The sequence below is a fragment of the Haliaeetus leucocephalus genome, unplaced genomic scaffold, assembly GCF_000737465.1.
Source record: "Haliaeetus leucocephalus isolate CR32 unplaced genomic scaffold, Haliaeetus_leucocephalus-4.0 Scaffold932, whole genome shotgun sequence".
NCBI lineage: Eukaryota > Metazoa > Chordata > Aves > Accipitriformes > Accipitridae > Haliaeetus > Haliaeetus leucocephalus.
Genome location: NW_010973368.1, coordinates 2,671,554 through 2,690,121, shown reverse-complemented (window position 1 = coordinate 2,690,121; position 18,568 = coordinate 2,671,554). Strand labels below are relative to the sequence as shown.

Below are 18,568 nucleotides of genomic sequence, written 5' to 3'. Positions count from 1 at the left end.
CCCGCCCCCGTCTCCCTTGCCCCCAGCCCGGCTGCCGCGGGGAGCCGAGGAAGAGGCGCCGTGGGACTTGGCTGCGCAGGACTTGCAGATCGTCAGGCGGGGGGGGCATGCAGCGACCCCCTCTTTCAGGGGTTTGAAGCCGTTGGACAGTCAAGAGCTTTTGTCAGTCTGAAAACCAGTTATTTAGGTGCTAACGTAAGTAAAATATAAACAAAGCAGCCTGGCCGACAGAGCGATTGCTTATCTGCAGCTGCAATGGTTGTGGGTCTTTATCCTCACAGAAAGTGTCCTTGGAGCAAGTGTAAAGGGGACCACTTTGAGCGCTCGCGTCTTGTAATTTAGAAGTCACTCCTTGTCTGAGTGGTACTTGGAGGCTCTCGTTTTCTTTCTAATTGCTGGAGCATTTGGAGAGGTGAACTGCCATAATTTTGGAGGAAACTGTGACCCATACTCTTTCAGACTGACATTCTTAAAAACGAAGAGCATTTCTATGCTTAGAAGGTCATTAAATTGCTGAGGAAGTGGGAGGTTAATGGGCTGTCAGTTTTATACTTCATCTGAGGAAAAGAATAAAGGATGATTTAAAACCTAAGTCACTGCTATGTTTGTTACTTCATACAATATTCATTTTTATGGTAGCAGAGCAACAAATTTTTTAGTTACAGTTTTTCTCCTAAGGTGCATTGGTACAAAACTTGGTTTCTGCATGCAATATGTGGCTCCCTTACAAACAGACAAGGTGTTGACACGCTTTGCACTGTGAGTGGAATTAAGGTGGGTCCAAATACATCATGCAAATCCCATTCTTTTTAGTCAGATGCACTGTTTTCCATGGAGTCCCTTGAGAGTAAGGAAAGAAGGATTCACCCTTTGTGCCCCTTTCTGAATGAGGTAAACACTTCCTCTGTGATTTCCCTTGGGAATTCCTGTAAAGCAGCTTTCGTCCTGGCTGCAGAGCTGGCTTTCTTTACAGTTCAGAGTGCTGATGCTCACTTATTATTATGGTGTTGGTTTCCAATTGAAGTTAAATATTGATTCAAGGTTTTCTGAGTGCGGTAAGACACAACTAACTGGATCTCATCCAAGCCTTTTGGGGTGCGGGGAGGGTAAGGAAATATTTTTTCCTCTTAAAAGAACTTTAAGCTCTGAAATGTCTTTAAAGATGCTTTTTTTTGGTTTGTTTTCCTCTCTTTAGAGCTGACCTTCTGACTACTGCTTTCATTTTGTCACTTTCATGTTGAGTTTGGAGAACTCTGTTTCAAACAATGTGTATTATTACCTACCTATTTTTCTTGCAAACAGAGACTTGAAGATTAATCTGGTGTAAACATCTGCTAAGGATAAAGTATGCCATAGTGTGGGTTTTTTCTTTTTCCCACCCTCTCTGCTTAATGATAATAGGCTGTTGCTATCTGAGAAACAGTCTTTTGCTTTTGTTAAGGGGATCACAGACACTTGTGAGCCATCAGGCTGTCTATAGCCATAAATTCCATTGTGTCATGACAGGAATGAAATCCAGCTAGGTGAGAACACTACTTGTTACAAAGCTGTCTCATAATTTGCATGCTTTTCTAATCTGTTTATCTGACATTTGTATTTCAGAAGGCAAGCATTTTTCAGCTTCAGTAGGAGGCTTGATTCTACATTCAGATGTGCACAGATTTGGAAAATGACTTACCCGTTAATGCCTTTTGTCTTAATACCACACCTGTTACTATCACTGTAAGTCATTTGTTTTAGAGGGCAGTGTGTGTGGAGCTCCATTCTGCAAGGGGCTGTATAAGCAAATAGCAACTAAGATGAATGAGAGCCTCCCTAAATTATTATTTCTATGTTTTCCTCTTTCCCACATACTAGACGGCTGAACTCTTAATGGGACTGTACAACTTTCGAGGTATATTTTTCTAAGCTCTAGAAATACTCGCATTCTCTGTTTCAGGAGTCTTTCTTACCAAGCACACAGCTAAGTACTGAGTTAAGTGCCTGTAACTGACTAGTTCTTCTGGCGTCTCTTAGGATTTGACTCAGACTATTCAGTTAAAATGTACAAGTTCATGCCCTTGCAAGCGATTCACCTGTCTCATCTTATTATTCTCATTTCACTGTTTGTCTTGGCTTCCTGTGAAATCACATTTTGATTTCGGAGTTCTTTTTCTCACACTCAAGATTCAGGATTAAGCATTAGACTTACTGCATTAGACTTAACTGCATGGAGCTTAATCACTGGTACATGCAACTTAGTTCCTTCTAGAATTAATATTTTCCATTTCTTCAGGTTGTGGACATTTATCAGGGCTGTAGAGTGGTGATTCATACATTTCACTAATGATACATAACAGACTTTAAAGGCAAACACAGCAAGGCAGCAGCTGTAACCACACTCCCAGGGCTTCAAAATAGATTAAACTTCAGTCTGAAGGACTACACAGGGATTCTGTTATGTTTTCCCTGGTTTATAATTTGACTCACCTGAAACCAGAGTATTTTACATCTAAGGATGGGATCCATCTCACCAGGTGTAGACATCTCTAACTGCTCATCTAGACTCATCTACTCACCTAGACTCCCTTACAGCCTATGGAGAGAAGTATATACTTGCAATTTCTCTCATTTTAGGCTAGATGCTGCAAACAGGGCCAATGAATTGCATCCTAGAAGTGCCATTTCTCTACATTGACTGTAAAGAAAGCCTAGGGAGGCTACTCATATTTAAATGCTTGTAAAACACACATCTAAATTTAAATCAGAAAAATCAGCTAACCTATGTCTCCAGCTGTGCAAGTCACCTTTCTAAAAGCAAGATCACAGTGCCTTGTGTCTCTTCAAGGAATGGCTAAATGGCCGTAATTTTACCGTAGCTTCTGTTGTTTTTACATGTTAGAGATTCTTGTTTTGTCTGTTTGGGTTTCTTTACCTCGTTTTTGCAGTCAGTAGAATACAAAGCCAGTAGCATTTGGATTTGATTGGAACCTGAGCAGGTTTGAAATGCATGAATTTCTCTTTCTCTAATGGTTCAGACCAAGAAGTGCACGGTTTGGGAGAAAGGATAAATCATTTTTGCTTTCCACTCTCAATTTAAATTGTTTCTTTCTTAAATAGGAAACCAACAGGTAACTGACTTGCAACATGGACTATTGGCTCATATCGTAACCATGATTCAGCGGCCTGCAAGGCAGATTGATTGCAGGGTTTGCTGTTTACATCCATAGGAGGAGAATAGGTAAGGTCATAATGAGTACAGATAATCCTAACAAGGACTGATAGAAGTGTCTGGTTGTGAAATCAGATGCAACTTTCTTTTAATTCTTATGTAACACCATATGTAAAACACATAATCAAATGTAAATATTTTTCCAAAACATAGCAGAGATGGATACAAATCTTCTCCTTTTCCCTCATGTTACATACATGTCCTTTGACTAAACATATTGTATAAGTATATAATATTGCAACTGTGTTTTTTCAGTACAGGAAAAACATTATTTCATCCCACACTAAAGCCATATAAATCACATATAAACTTTGTATCTGTGAGTTTTACAATGGATACATTTGTGTGGAGGATTTAAAATCATTTAGTACTTTCAATTCTAGTGGTTCATATTAAGTGGGGTTTTTTTTTAAATTGTAAATTCCCTGGGCTAATGCATACATAGTGTTGTAGACCCTGGCTCTTAACTAGAAGACTGGATGTAATAATGTAACAGTAATAAATGGTGGACACAAGAATCTGTGAGTCCACATTTTTAAATGGTGATTTCTGTAAAGAGTAGGAATGTCCAAATCTCTCATCTATTACAGTGATCCAAAAAGTGTCCCCTGTTGTCAATTATTAAATCTAATTTTTAGATTTCCTCAATTCCTCCAAAGATAGTTTGAATGGTAGGCACATCATTTGTCAGCTGTACATTTTATTCATTAACATGTGATGAATTTTTAATGGTTTGTATTCATCAAATAATCAGAAATAAAATTTTAATTCTCCCCAAATTTTTAATAATGATTTATACTGCTGAGGGCTTGATTAAGTGTGTTATGGGATTAAAGTGAAATCTAAAACTGGACATGGGCAAAATTCAAATACTTTAAAGAACTTTTCTCCTTTTTTAAGTGTAGTATATAGCTTAAAGAAGATTAAAAAATGAATGGATTCTGTGCTTCCCCCAGGAAGCATAATTTCCTATCACTTAATCAATTTTTTTCATGTTTTCAGACCTCATTATCTTTCCTCATTTATTGCATGGAGCTTAATCACTGGTACATGCAACTTAGTTTCTTCTAGAAATAATATTTTCTATTTCTTCAGGACGTGGACATTTATCAGGGCTGTAGAGTGGTGATTCATATATTTCACTAATGATACATAACTGACTTAAAAGGCAAACACAGCAAGGCAGCAGCAGTAACCACACTCCCAGGGATCAAAAATAGAATAAACTTCATGCCTTTCCTTCTTCCCCCATTATGCAGCCTTGCCTTTCTCCTCTGGACTTGTAGAGCTCCGGCACTGGGAGATTGGAAAGTGAATGTGAACTGGGAGTCATCTGTTTGCAAGCAAGTCTCTTCCATTTTCTGCATTGCAGACGAAGGACTGCTGCTCTGTAGGCGAGCTACCTGAGAGCAGCAGTAGAGGTGCGGAAGGCAGAGACGTGATAGTGGTCCCACATTTATGTCCTTTCCCTCCTGCCACCTGCCAGTCTTAGGATGGGGAAACAACTACTATTATGTATTTCATGGATAACACAGTGAGAATCCTGCAGGTCCTGGGAGAGGATGAGCTGAGGAGGGAGAGATAAGAAAGAGAGGCAAGTATCCATCTTTAGCAGAATGTATCCATCCTTACCATCCTCTTGCTGCATATTTTTTCAGGTGTTTGTTACTCAAAATGTGGTGGTTTGCGAACAAATAAACATTTTCAGTCATTAATCCAGAAACAGCACATGGGCTGTAATATCTCAGAAAAGCATGGTTTTGTTTTTGGAACGTAACCAACAAGGTCTTGTGTTTTGGACTGATAAGAATGGTTTACACTGTTGCCTGGAACATAACATAGGAGCATAAGAACAGATAGTTTGAGTGAGATTAAAAGTCGTCTTAAGTCAGTAGTCTCTCTGTGATGATAGCAAATGCTTTAAGAAATAGAATAGGAAATTTGACATCTGTAAGTGACACTTCTCCTAGGTACTCTAAGGTTGCAAGACTTTGAGTTCATGTCACACTTCATAAACTTTTTGCTAGCCTACAATATGTCTAACAGAGTTTGGATTTGATTTGTTACTTTTGGCATCTAACCATCTGTCGTGGTTTAACCCCAGCCAGCAACTAAGCACCACGCAGCCACTCACTCACTCCCCCCCCATCCAGTGGGATGGGGGAGAAAATCAGGAAAAGAAGTAAAACTCCTGGGTTGAGATAAGAACGATTTAATAGAACAGAAAAGAAGAGACTAATAATGATAATGATAACACTAATAAAATTACAACAGTAGTAATAAACGGATTGAAATGTACAAATGATGCACAGGGCAATTGCTCACCACCCGCCAACCGACACCCAGCCAGTCCCCAAGCGGCGAATCCCTACCCCCCCCACTTCCCAGTTCCTAAACTAGATGGGACGTCACATGGTATGGAATACACTGTTGGCCAGTTTGGGTCAGGTGCCCTGGCTGGGCATGAGAAGCTGAAAAATCCTTGACTGTAGTCTAAACACTACTGAGCAACAACTGAAAACATCAGTGTTATCAACATTCTTCACATACTGAACTCAAAACATAGCACTGTACCAGCTACTAGGAAGACAGTTAACTACATCCCAGCTGAAACCAGGACACCATCCTCTATCAATTAGTTCCACAATTTATTTACATGTGACAAAAAAGTAGATCAGTTAATCTTCTTGATTTTCCATACCTTTGCCATACACTCCTTCACTCATCTCTATCCCAAGTAGAGGAGTCTATTTAGTTTCTTCTTTTTTTTAGAAACAATTCTATAGATCTGATTGTTTTGTTATTCTTTTTTGCACCTTTTCTTATACTGTTGGATTCCTTGTGTAATCAAATTTAGAAACTGTTGGAGATGTATGTACTTTATAGTCTTCTACGATGGCTTAACAGTATCTTCTGGTTTTTAGAAGTTACTAACATAACAATATGTTTGTTTGGACCACTGCAGAGAACTGTGCTGATGTTTTAAAAAAATTATCACTCAGGTTTTTTCCAGATCTTTTATGAGAAATTTGAGCAGGACACATCCCAGGACAGAGCCCTGTGGGTTTCCAGCAGGTTTCACCACAGTTAGTAGTACAGCTCTTTCATTGGGGAATTCCTTCTGAATTCTTAGGGGAGCACAAGCCTCTGCTAATAGTTTTGTACTGTCCACTGTCTGATTTACTCCAGAACTCCTACAAACTCTTCATTCTGATGAACTTACACAGACTTATCCATTGCCCCTCTTCCAAAAAAAAAAAAAAAAAAAAAGCCTTTAATGAAAAAAGGGGATAAGATTTTTCAGCTTTTTCCCTATGGGTCTTTCTTCCAGAAACTCTTAAATACAATCAGCATTCATCCGCAGTAAGTACACTGGTTGGTTTCCTGCTCTACTGAATTTTGCATTGGTAGTTGCTATGTATTTATGCAGGTGTTCCTCAATTCTTTTTTATTTTGGCCTGCTTTAAAATTTTACTATTTATTTGCTAAAGTTCACCCTTTCTTCTGTTTTCTTTATTTGTACTTGATTTCAACTTTGAATTCTGTCCTTTTCTGTTGTGTACTGTTAAACTTTTAGATTTTTTTAGGGGAAAGTGGTTTTCTAATGTCTTCTTTTAATATGTAATATGTGTTTAATCTGATCCCCTAATATTAAATAGACCCAGTGCCACCTGCAAGCCTTTACCCTTTTAGCTGTTCCTTTTAATTTCTTTTTAACATCCTTCTTAATTTATATGCACCTGCATGCTTTGGAATTAAACATTAGCATAGTGAATGTTTTTAGCTTTTTTACTCAAAGTTGTTCATTTTAGGTATGTTGTAGCCAGTGTTCAGCCAAATAATGTCCATTTCTTAGGACAAAATCAGGATCCATTTCTTCTCTTATGGGTCATCTTACTAGTTGTGCTAAAAATAAATTATTAAAGATGTCTGGAAATTTAGTTACTAGTAAGTCTGTCATGATAGCAGCCCACAAAAAAAATGTTTTGTTGTTTGTTGTACTGGGTTTGTGTGGCAAGGTTGTGGTAGCTGGGGGGTTACAGGGGTGGTTTCTGTGAGAAGTTGCTAGAAGCTTCCCCCAGGTCCAACAGAGCCAATGCCAGCCGGCTCCAAGACGGACCCGCCACTGGCCAAGGCTGAGCCCATCAGTGACAGTGGCAGCACCTCTGTGGTAACATTTAAGAAGGGCGGGGAAAAAACCCCATGGGAATTGCAGCCAGAGAGAGGAGTGAGAACATGTAAGAGAAACAACCCTGCAGACAGCAAGGTCAGTGAAGAAGGAGGGGGAGGAGGTGCTCCAGGTGCCGGAGCAGAGATTCCCCTGCTCCCATGGGGGAGAGCATGGTGAGGCAGGCTGTCCTCTGCAGCCCAGGGAGGTCCACGGTGGAGCAGATATCCACCTGCAGCCCGGGGAGGACCCCACGCCAGAGCAGGTGGGTCCCTGAAGGAGGCTGTGACCCCGTGGAAAGCCCATGCTGGAGCAGGATCCTAGCAGGATCCTGTGGCCCCATGGAGAGAGGAGCCTACGCTGGAGCAGGTTTTCTGGCAGGACTTGTGACCCCATGGGGGAGCCATGCTGGAGCAGTCTGTGCCTGAAGGACTGCAGCCCATGGAAGGGACCCATGCTGGAGCAGTTCATGAAGAACTGCAACCCAATACATTTGTGTTTAGATTCTTTCCTCTCCGAGGAAGTAATGATTTGTGTGTATGTGGTCCATGCAGCTTTTTCTCAGAATACAAGCCTCCTAGATTTCATGGCAATAACCCTTCCAACTCTACAGTGTTAGTGGTGCCACTTAAAGTGAATTGATTCTCTTTCAATTATACCTAACCACTGAGATGATGAAGCAGATTCTGGTTCATTTGAAGAAATTCTGATATCCTAAGAGAATAAGTAATCGTAAGAACACACACATTACTCTTCCTAAGTAAAATGAAGTTGGTTTTCATTCTTTTCTAGATTCTGAAGCTTAAAGGGATGTGAGGATAATATACAACATGAGCATCAACCTATTAATATACAATGTGCATTACGGTCTGTTCTCCCCTATACTTAGTGATATTATATTATTAGATATCCAAAACTTTTACATCACAAGTCCTCTTTTACTTACCTATACATCAGACAGATACTAATGAGGAAGTTTTCATTACTTTCAAATGAATTGACCACACTAATGCTGTTAACATCCATTGCAATTCCATAAATCCAGTTTAGATCTCTCAAAAGAACATCCTACTGTACTGGCTTATCATATAAAGTCAGCTTTGCTGCAGTAAAAGACAAGAACTTAGGTTTAAATGCATATTCTTTTTTTGTGTTAAAAATTAAACTGTGCATATATTGGTATACATTTACAGAGAATATGTTTTCCCAGTAAAATTTGAGATTGTGGGAATAGTTTCTTTGAGCAAAATTCTGTCTGGTCAGAAGTCCTTCTGTGGACTCTAGAACCTATTTCAGGGCAAATAAGACTGACATATTTTTCCACAAATATGAATGTATAAGGAGATTTTCTTCCATGCTTAGGGAGTTTATTCTCTTGCTTATTTTCAGTCAAATCTTAGTTAAAATGAAAGGTTCTTGAATGAGTACACTGAAACCTGCAATCCTCTGTAGATCAGATCAGCCATCTTGGGAATGTAGCTCTGCCTTCACGCTAAACTAAGTTCAGAGTTTCAAGGCCTGTGGAGAGGAATATGTGAACATTACCTTTCATTCTTAAGAGTATATATTTCTCTTATGGGAAGTAATTTTCCCAGTCATAGCACTGAAGATGCTTTTAAAGTCAGAGATTCTGTAAATCTTACTTCATGACAGTGAAGGAGCAGAGAAAATGCCGCTGTATTCCATTTCTGTCTTGTTGATATGGAGTTGTTCTTTGCGTTGAGCAAAAATTTGGTAAGACTTTTTTCAATTTTAATGATAAAAGGAAAGGAAATAATCAATGAAATTCACACCATCTGAAAAATCCAAAATAAATTAGCATTTTTAAAAATCTATTATCTATCTGTTTTCTGCACTGTTTTCCTGAGTTTCTAGTAATTCCATAAACTACTTAAATTATCACTTGGTTCTTAGAAAAAATACTAGATACTTTCTAACCTTCAAAAAGAATAGCTAGCTTTGAAAATAGCAGCTGACATAAAAATCAGAACTTCATCTTTTTTTGCTGAGTTGGAAGTTTATGTATTTGCTGTGCCCTAAAAAATCTAAATTAATTACATGAAAGAGCCAAGTCCTGCTTTATAATGCCTGTAATGGACTCTATTTTTTTTTTTCCTCTTTTCCTAACAAAATGGCCTCTGCTGGGCATCCCACCCTTGATTTTTCTCCATTTCACATTCCTTCTTTCTAAGGCTGTTCAGTGTCAGATACCCACCAGTTTTGCCTTCTTTCACATCCATTCTCCCCAAATATCCAGTCTTTTGCCCTGATGTGAATATATCTTGAATGTTTTGCCTGTTCTTGTATGACATGGCATAAAGCCCTGCAACCCTTCCACCTTCTTTTCCACCATAAATAACAGGAACAACAACAGTGACAATTAAAACCCCACCTCTCCCCACACCTGTAACAACTTCACATACATGCATCTGAGAGCGCCATTCCCATAACTTTTCCTCCCAGTTAACTGATGAGTATTTTGTACACTCTTGTATTAGTACAAGTGGCAGATGAGATTCAATTTCTTCTGGACTTTAGCTATGTGATCAGTTAACAGCTACCGGCATAAAAATTAAAACAAGATATATACTGTGCATTAAAAAATACATTCTCTGTGGTTCTTATCTTTCACTTCATTGAATTTTCTTTCATTCATTCATTTTGTCTTGCAATTGATTTGTGTAATTTGTATAAATCTAAGGCATGAACCATGGACTAGGTCTTTAGCTGATGTAGTGGTTCAAAACATCACTGAAATCTGTTACTGATAGCAGCCAAGAGTCTTCAGTGGGTAAATAAGCAATTTTTCTTATGAAGACACTCAAGTTTATCGAAAGAATACAAAATGGTATAGAAAATAGAAGGCATAAGATAGTAAGCCTGTTTTAACACCAAAGTTGTAGTTTGCATGAAGACATATGAAACTCCTTAAAGAAAGCTTCTTTACAATATTGTACAGTCAGTTTAGCTTCTAAAAGTGTCTTTTTTCTTTCTGTGACCAAATGATATACAAAATAATTCTGCTGCAGTGTTAGGAAAATAAACTCACTAATACTGGTATTGATTTTCTGTTCAATAATCCAATGCTTTTCAAATTTTTCTTTTATCCATGACTTGTCTCTCATTGACTGGCTAAGGGGGCAAGATCCATCTATGTCTGTTTTTAACAGAAACCAGAGAGCAACAAGATCCCCAGCCTATAGCTGGTACTGTCATAGACGATGTACTTTTGTATACATTTACAATATATTATAATGTATTTAACCTACTTAAATAGTGAAAAGACCATAATCATAGCCTCCACTAGTTTCCTGGTTTAGACCTCTGATGGAGATGTTTATCTTATCCCAGCTGGGGAAGGGTGTGGTTGGTCCATGTAGTAGGCATGGGGAGTGATTTCCTGAAGTGCTGGGCAATTGCAGCTCTCAGTGAGTGCTAGCAAGCTCCAAACTTTCTGAACATCAAAGGGATATCTCCAAATATAGCCACTCCAGTTCTAAATCAAACACTAGTTGCGTTTTTTTCTGTAAGATCTCCTGCCAGTTCCAACTTCATCAGGCAGGGACTCACCTCCTTAGCAGAATTAATGCACCAACTTCCTCTACACATCAGAGCAGCACAAAAGCAAACCAAAGGCTTACTGTTGCCTAAATAGTAAAATTGTGCTACCTACCTGTCCAGCCACTGAAATCTGAATTTTACTATTAGTAAATTCCTTTGTAGCCAATATTCATTCTAATTCATCCCTTTACATGCTGGGTAATGGACCAAACAGGGTGTTTATATATTTCACAAGAAAGAAGCGTATATATGCGCATGCACATTGTGTATGTGTGTATACATTCATACATGCTTGCTTTGTACAGCTTTGCCACATTTTGAACTATTCCAGCTGACCAGCAATCATTTGAGCTTGCTGTTGTAAATTTGAGTACCCGCAAGTCCTGCATGAATCAGCTGAACTTGTGGCCCTTCGCTTTTATCAGTCAGTGCCAGCACCGCCGTTACTCAGCTTTATTCAGCATGATGCAGAGCAGTGTGTTGCAGCACCCTTGCAGAAGCTCACAGCTTCCCTCTGGGATGTCTTACAGAGCTGTGCGATCGGGAGGGCCCACACATACACTGAAAGAGCACTGTCACCAGCAATGTACGCATGGCCAATACAATCCAATTAGCATGATTATCACAGGGATCAGCAGGTCCCAAGTCATAAATCTTGTAAGCCTTGTCTGCCCTACAACCCCCATATGCTATGCGTTTGGGCACTTTTAGATGAGCGTTTTTAGTTAGGAAGCTCAAGAACCCACAGAATGACCCTCAAGTCGTATTACACAGCATAAGAACCTGTGTAGAAAAGACTTTTCTTGGGAAAAGGGAGAGTAGAATGGGTCTTCTGTACATTTACATTGCTTTCAAGGTTAGTCTGCCCATGAGAGAGACTGAAAGACTTAAAGCCTCAAACATCGTAGTGGGCAAGGATGATAAAAGGACCTGTCTGTTTAACCTGTCTGTTTAAAGATGAACTCTGGATAACAAGGAACTCTGCCTAGCAAGGAACCCCAGGTGAAGAGAAGCCCAGCAGCACCCAGCAGCAACAGGAGAGGGAGGGTGGGCCGGAGGGTGCACAGCTCCCCGATCTGGTAATGCTGGTTTGGATGTGCCGAGCAGGACAGCTAACCCTGCATGGCCAAAGATCACGTTGCAGGGAACGGGAAGTTACTCCCCAAACGACCCCGCAAGCCCATGGACCTCTTTCCCAAAGGCTCACAAACTGCTCATGACACCTAATTAGCCTAATGAGTTTGAGTGCCCACCCAAAGGGGGGGCAAGGATGATAAAAGGACACAAACTGAAGCCCCATGGGCGTGCGCCCACTGGAACGGGACCCCTTGGCTGGTGGGACCAATGCTGGACCCAGGACGCTGACATCTTTCTGTCCTCCCTCTCTCCGTAATCCTAACACTTTATCCCTTTGGACATAAACCGCTGACCAAGTCTGGGACTAGGAGCGGATCCAGCTGTCCCCAGGCTCCTCTCTGAGAAGGAGTATAGAAAGCAAAAGGGGCTCTGCTCTGAACCTCGTGACCCAATGGGAGGGCTCTCCTTACTGTCTTCCCTGAACTGATCCCCAAATAAGCAAGGCCTGTAGTATATATTTGATGATGTATGGTTAGCACATGGCTACACAGTTTACTGGCATAGTTTCATGCTGATTTTTGTGGTGAGCATGCCAATTCTTGTTGTGAGTGAGTAAAAGTTGAGTTTTGTGAGTTAAAGGATCCCTGGTGTCGTCTCACCTTAATCCTGACCTGGGAATCAGCTAACCTGAGTCATCGTCCTGAGAGACTGGGACGTGACAACCCATCATAGACACGATAAGCATATAATGACAAATATATTCCATCCAGACTGGAAATGAAAACCGATATATCTCAGGTAGGATACACCACCTTGCTGTCCCTGCTTCATGGCTGCTTACTAGTCTGCCAAAGCCAGATTTTAGGCTTTTGGAAGGGTGTGGGCATAGTTAGCTTCTATTGAAAAGCATCTTTCTTGTCAAAACTATGCTTGGTTTATAGCTGTCTAGTGACATACTTTGAAATACTCTATGGTTCACCTGTTCTTCTTGGCTATTTCTCTCTACAAAATATAACATCTAAAAGCATTATTCTCAGAGAGTAATCTGATTAGTAAATTACCCTCTTTTCCTGTGGCTTAGCCTGCAGTTAGCGGTCCAATAAGGCTCTGTGTCGAAGAGGATGGAAATGCTGAATACACAATGCAGTAGAAATATTTTATTCTCCTCTAGAGATTCATAATTCACATTCTTGTCTGTAGAGCTCTGGAGTCAGTTAAGGTTTCTAGGGGCTGAAATCACAGAGTCTAGAACACTGGATTGACATTTCTTTCTTGGCTAATTTCTTCTGGCTTTTTAAAAGATTATTTTTCTTGGATTTTTTTTGGCGGGGAGGGCAGGATTTTAAGACACTGATTTACACTGCTGTTCTGGAAACATGGCAGAGAAAAGTAAAATCTTACATACCTTATTCATCAGTGGCTCATTCTATTTCAGTAAGATGATTTAATATTTAAAATTAGGATGCTGATTTTGGGAAACTGTTTAAAATACAGTATATGGTCACAGTGTTAATAGTGTGCCACACACATTTGAAATGCAGACTTTTAGGTTTTTTTTAAAAGAACCAGAAAGCCTTTTATTTTACTCCGATTCACTGGAAACCTGGCATTTCAGAAACACTTACGTCACATTCAGAAATCTGATTCTTCTACTCTGTGAAGAAATCAGATGGGTTCTTTAAGTGTCAAATGCAAAGAAACCATACACTGTGTGATGTTCTCTGCAGTAGGGACCACCTCAAGAGACAGAGGATCTGCACGTGGCCATCACCTTTTTCATCCACAGGCCCGATATAAAGCCTCTGCAGCCAGCCTGGTTGAAGCCCACTAACGGCACATAGCAGTCAGCCCCAGCATTATGAGATGCATGTTCTTTGCTGCTGTGCTGGGAAGCCTAGTGAGAAAGGAGAGTAATTTCCTGCATACCTTCCTTCGAGTGGGAAAATGCTGCAGAGGTACCTGAGATATGTGCCATGTGAAGACCATTCTCTCTTTGTGTCTGCCACAGGAAATAGGCCAGCCCATTGACTAGATACTAGCCAGAGCTATCACACTTTGGGGTATAGGTCCTAGGCTAAACAAAGAACAACAAAAGTTGCATGGATTTCAGTGGCACGGGGCCAATTTCCATGACAAAGTGTATGCAGTATTTTTAAAATAGTATACTCATGGATAAAATGCAGCAACATAGTACTGGTTATAAATTACAGTTTGCCCATTTGTAGATGAAAATTCTTACAGCTGTATAAAGAGGCAAAACATCACCAAGAAATACGTCACTGTACTCTTTTTTTCCCATGAATTAAGCATTAGTTCAAATCATTTCCATATGAAATGTAAAGACTCTTATTTGCAGTTTGGAAAGCATTGAAAAGAGTTCTATTTGTTTTCCGGTGCACATTTTTTTCATGAAGACAACTTTTTTTTTCAGGTAGTTACATTCTACTATTTAGAATAATAACACAGAATGAACCAACTTTTTCTTCCAAAGCAAATTAAGAGTAATTTACAGCTGTTGATCACCTCTCCCCCTGCCAAAGTCAAAACTAAACTCAAGGTGAAAAAATACCGGGAAGAACTGTTAGTTTAGGATAAACAGATTTTGTTTCCAGCTGAAACTACAGAGGATGTTCTTAGCCAGTCCTGACAGGGGCACTGCTGGCTGGGAGTGAGTGAGCGCACCCCTGCCAAGGGAAGCCTGCCATCTGCTGAGGCACCAGCAGCCTCCGCTGCAGCACCCGGCTGCTCTGCCCAGGATGAGCTGCGCTCTGCCTGGGAGACCCGAAATTACAGTGCATGTGCTGGTAGGTGTGCAGGCATCCATCACAGCTGTGTTTAGAGGCAAAGTAAAACAAAAACCAAAACCCCCAAACAGGCTCAACTCTTTATCAAAGGTGACTATCGGGTACGAATCACTGCTTTTTAACTTTTGCTTCACCCTGTCTGATGTTAAACAAATCCAACAGTAGAAAGTAGACTGACTCTCTGTTTAACCTGACCATACATAACAATATGCCTAGGTGTAAAGACCTTGTAAGATTGAGATTTATACATTTTGAAGAGATTGAGTGAGAGTGAGATTTTAAGTGAAGCTCTACAAAGAGCATTGTGTGGTATCGGGGGGCATTTTACTGTTTTGACAGACATTTGGTTTCTGTGTAAAGTTAAATAAGCTTATAAGGAGATTTCACCCTTTTTTCCCCATATGTGCATGTAAAACATTACTAAAATTAATATTTGCATGTTTTCTTTAAATGAGGTCTGCTGGAAGTAAAAGAAAGAAACTACAGTTGTTAAAGCTTTTCACAAAATATTTTAATAAGGATGTAACAGCTTCCACATTAGCAATTTTTAAACTAAAAGGAGCTGACTCACAGTCCATTGAAGTGCATTAGGATTTTTTTCTCTCATTTCAATGGGCTTTGAATCAGACAACTTTGAAATACTAAATTCATACATTCATTTAACAGTATCTAATTCTTGGTGAAAGAAATATACAAAGTAGTATCCTGCCTTTTGCTGCTGAGAAAAGTTAAAGAGTATAATTTAACAAAAACCTGTAGTAAGTCCACCACCACAAATGCTAGTTTCCGTAATAATCAACCTTATGCTTAACACTGTACTTAAGCACCATAGCTACCAGTACAATGCTACGGGTATGCTGCTACTAGAGATTTTTCCCAATCTCTTGCTTCAGATTGCCAGCAGTTATAATTAATACAACCACAGTGTTGTTCTAGAGAAGTAATTTGTCACAGCTACTGGGACACCTGCCACTGTGTGACACTGTTAACATAGGTGGTAGAAAGCAAAAAACATAGCTGCTTATTTCAACACGGTCCGTACCGATTCTTATGTCTGGCGTAAGAGGGAGCAGGGATAGAAGGTTTTGTTTAATCAGCTGTCATTTATCAAACAAGAAAGCTTCATTCATCTATACGAAAGTTGTTCTGTCAAAAGAGGAGAAGAGACAAAATTCAAGAGAGAATTTTTGTGGTGGAGACAAAGTAGATGAAAGAGTTAGAAAAAGTGACAACCTTTTTATCTGAAAAGGAGCCTTCTTGAGCATCACCCATTTTAAATTCAACCTTGCAAGTAGCCACCACAGACATAAGTACACAGTATAAATTGCTTCAGAGAAACACGTTCACAACACAGTGACAAGAATCAAATAAAAAAATCAAACAGAAAGACGTCTGGCACACACTAAAAACAAGAACTCTCAGAAGTGAAACATTAAGAAGCTCTGGGCCAGTATATTACATTGGCAACATATGAAACCCTTTTGTGGGTTTTTTTTTTAGTGCAACAGAAGAAACTGGAGCTAGGGTAATAGCTATTATCAAACAGCTACTCTTTTGTCAAGTATTTATTTCAGAGCCTGGAGGTTTTGAAACAAATCCCTCTTTTTCCATGTAGGCTAAAGTGACTTTGAGGCCACCCAGGTCATTCAAAACCGTCTCAGGTCCCTTCATCGCTGTTTCACAGCTGATGGAGCAGGCGCAAGACAATAGCTTCACAGTCTAGTGCTCCCTTTAAACTTTATTATTAGCACACTTTATCGTATGTATGGACACATTCAAACATTTGCCGGCTCAGTGCTCCCCCCGACTCCCAGCTCAGTGCTCTTCTCCCTGTGAGTCACGGGACTGTTTATCTCTCCTTATCAGAAACCTGCTGCGCAGCTCTGAAGCACAGCAATAAACAGATTTTTTTTCCAAAGACCTTTTCTGCTTTGCTTCCCCTGAGCGTAGCACATAGAGCAAGAGCCCCAGTGAGGTGGAAGCTGTCTGCAGAGCAAAAGATAGCTCTGTGACTATGCTGCTTTTCTCGGGGCCTTTTTGCTCCCTGATTTCTTTTTTATTCCAGGGGGAGGAAGGGGGGCGCAGAGAGAGGCTACTTGCTCCTTCCTGGGGGAGGGCAAGGTGTGTGTTGGGGGGCAGAGGGGGCGGATTTTTACAGCATTTCTACTCTCTGAAGGGAAGGTGCGTACTGACAGATGCTGAGCAGGGTCGCTTTTAGTCAGGGAGAGTCTGAGCCTGAATGCTGGGGCTTGACTGAAGCAGGCTCGACTCAGTGGCCTGGGGGGGTCCCACCAACCGAGGGGGAGGGCAACATGTACAAAAGGCGAGGGGGGAGTCGCTGCGAGACCCATACAGCCACTCCTCAGACACAGAGAGGGGTGGCAGAGCCTGGCTGCCAGACCCTAAGTCGACCCACAATTGTGGCAATTTGCTGAGTGGGTGTCAAAGCATCAGCAAACACACCCGCGCTCAAGGGAGGCAGGCGGGGGGAGGATGGGGCAGCAGAGCAAGGACATGGGGTTTTCTTTGCTCCTTCTTGTGCCAAACACTGCTGTTGGTGGGCAGGACCGAAACCCCCTCCCTCCCAGCCTCCCCATGCCACAGCCCTGGCCTTGCTCACCCTCCTGCTGGGGGGCAGTAGGGGAGCGGGGGGGGCAGGAATGCTTCCTCAGAGGGTGGTAATCCTGGAGGTGCAAGTGCCATTCCTGTACATGCTCCCTGATTCCAAGTTGTCTGGGGGAAAGTCCTCTATGCTGTATGCCCTGCTCTTGAGGGCAGTGGCATAGTAGTCGATGGGTTCCTCTGCGGCATTGTCCATCCAACTGAGGCAGAGCAGCCGCTGGAAGGACCGCTTGAAGTTGTCCGAGAGAAAGCCATAGAGGATGGGGTTGGCACAGCTGTTGGCATAGCCCAAGATGACGGAGAGCTGGCTGATGGTGGCGTCATCCTGCTCTACGAAGACATTGACCAGCTGCACGATGTAGAAGGGCATCCAGCAGATGACAAAGACCATCACCACCATCATGACCATGAGGGTGATCTTGCGCTCCGAGCGTTTGCGTTGCTGCCAGCCAGCCTTGAGGGCCACCATGCGCATCTTGGCAATGATGAGGATGTAGCAGAGGCAGATGGCCACCACAGGCAGCAAGAAGCCCATCAGAAAGGTGTAGACCACAAAGACCACCAGCCACCTCTGGGTGGGCTCTGGCATGAGCATGTTGCAAGCCACCGTTCCATCACTGTTGGCCGCCGTGTTGGAGAAGATGATGATGGGCAGGATGATGAGGATGGAAAGCACCCAGACGCCCAGATTGACCATCTTAGCCACCGTGGGCCGGCGGTACCTAGCCGCCTTGATGGGGTGCACCACAGCAATGTAGCGGTCCACACTGAGCACGGTCAGGCAGTAGATGCTGGTGAACATGTTGATGGCATCCACGCTGAGCACCAGGCGGCAGAGCAGCGAGCCAAAGGGCCAGTGGTGCAGCAGGGTGGAGGTGACCAGAAAGGGGACGCTGAGCATCAGCAGCTCGTCCGCGATGGCCAAGTTGAGGATGTAGATGTTGGTGGCCGTCTTCATCTTGGCATAGCGTAGGATCACGTAGATGACCATGGAGTTGCCGCACAGCCCAACCAGGCACACCACGGAGTAGATGAAGGAGATGAGGATGGCGCTGCCCTGAGACTCGCTCAGGGTGCTGTTTGGGGCGCCGGAGGAGTTCCTGCCGCCCGAGTCCATGCCCCCCG

The 18,568-nt window shown here is 41.7% G+C and overlaps 1 protein-coding gene across 1 annotated transcript; it reads right to left on the bottom strand.

Annotated features, from left to right (window-relative positions):
• Positions 1 to 15,310: 15,310 nt before the first annotated feature.
• SSTR1 (somatostatin receptor 1) lies at positions 15,311 to 18,562 on the bottom strand. Its single transcript, XM_010583669.1, has one exon. The coding sequence runs from the start codon at positions 18,558 to 18,560 to the stop codon at positions 17,490 to 17,492; it is 1,071 nt and encodes a 356-aa protein (XP_010581971.1). The 5' UTR covers positions 18,561 to 18,562; the 3' UTR covers positions 15,311 to 17,489.
• Between the last annotated feature and the right edge of the window lie 6 nt (positions 18,563 to 18,568).

What these genes read in the sequence shown, in the direction of transcription:
- SSTR1 (XM_010583669.1), bottom strand. Translation starts at nt 18,560, where the DNA reads ATGGACTCGGGCGGCAGGAACTCCTCCGGCGCCCCAAACAGCACCCTG.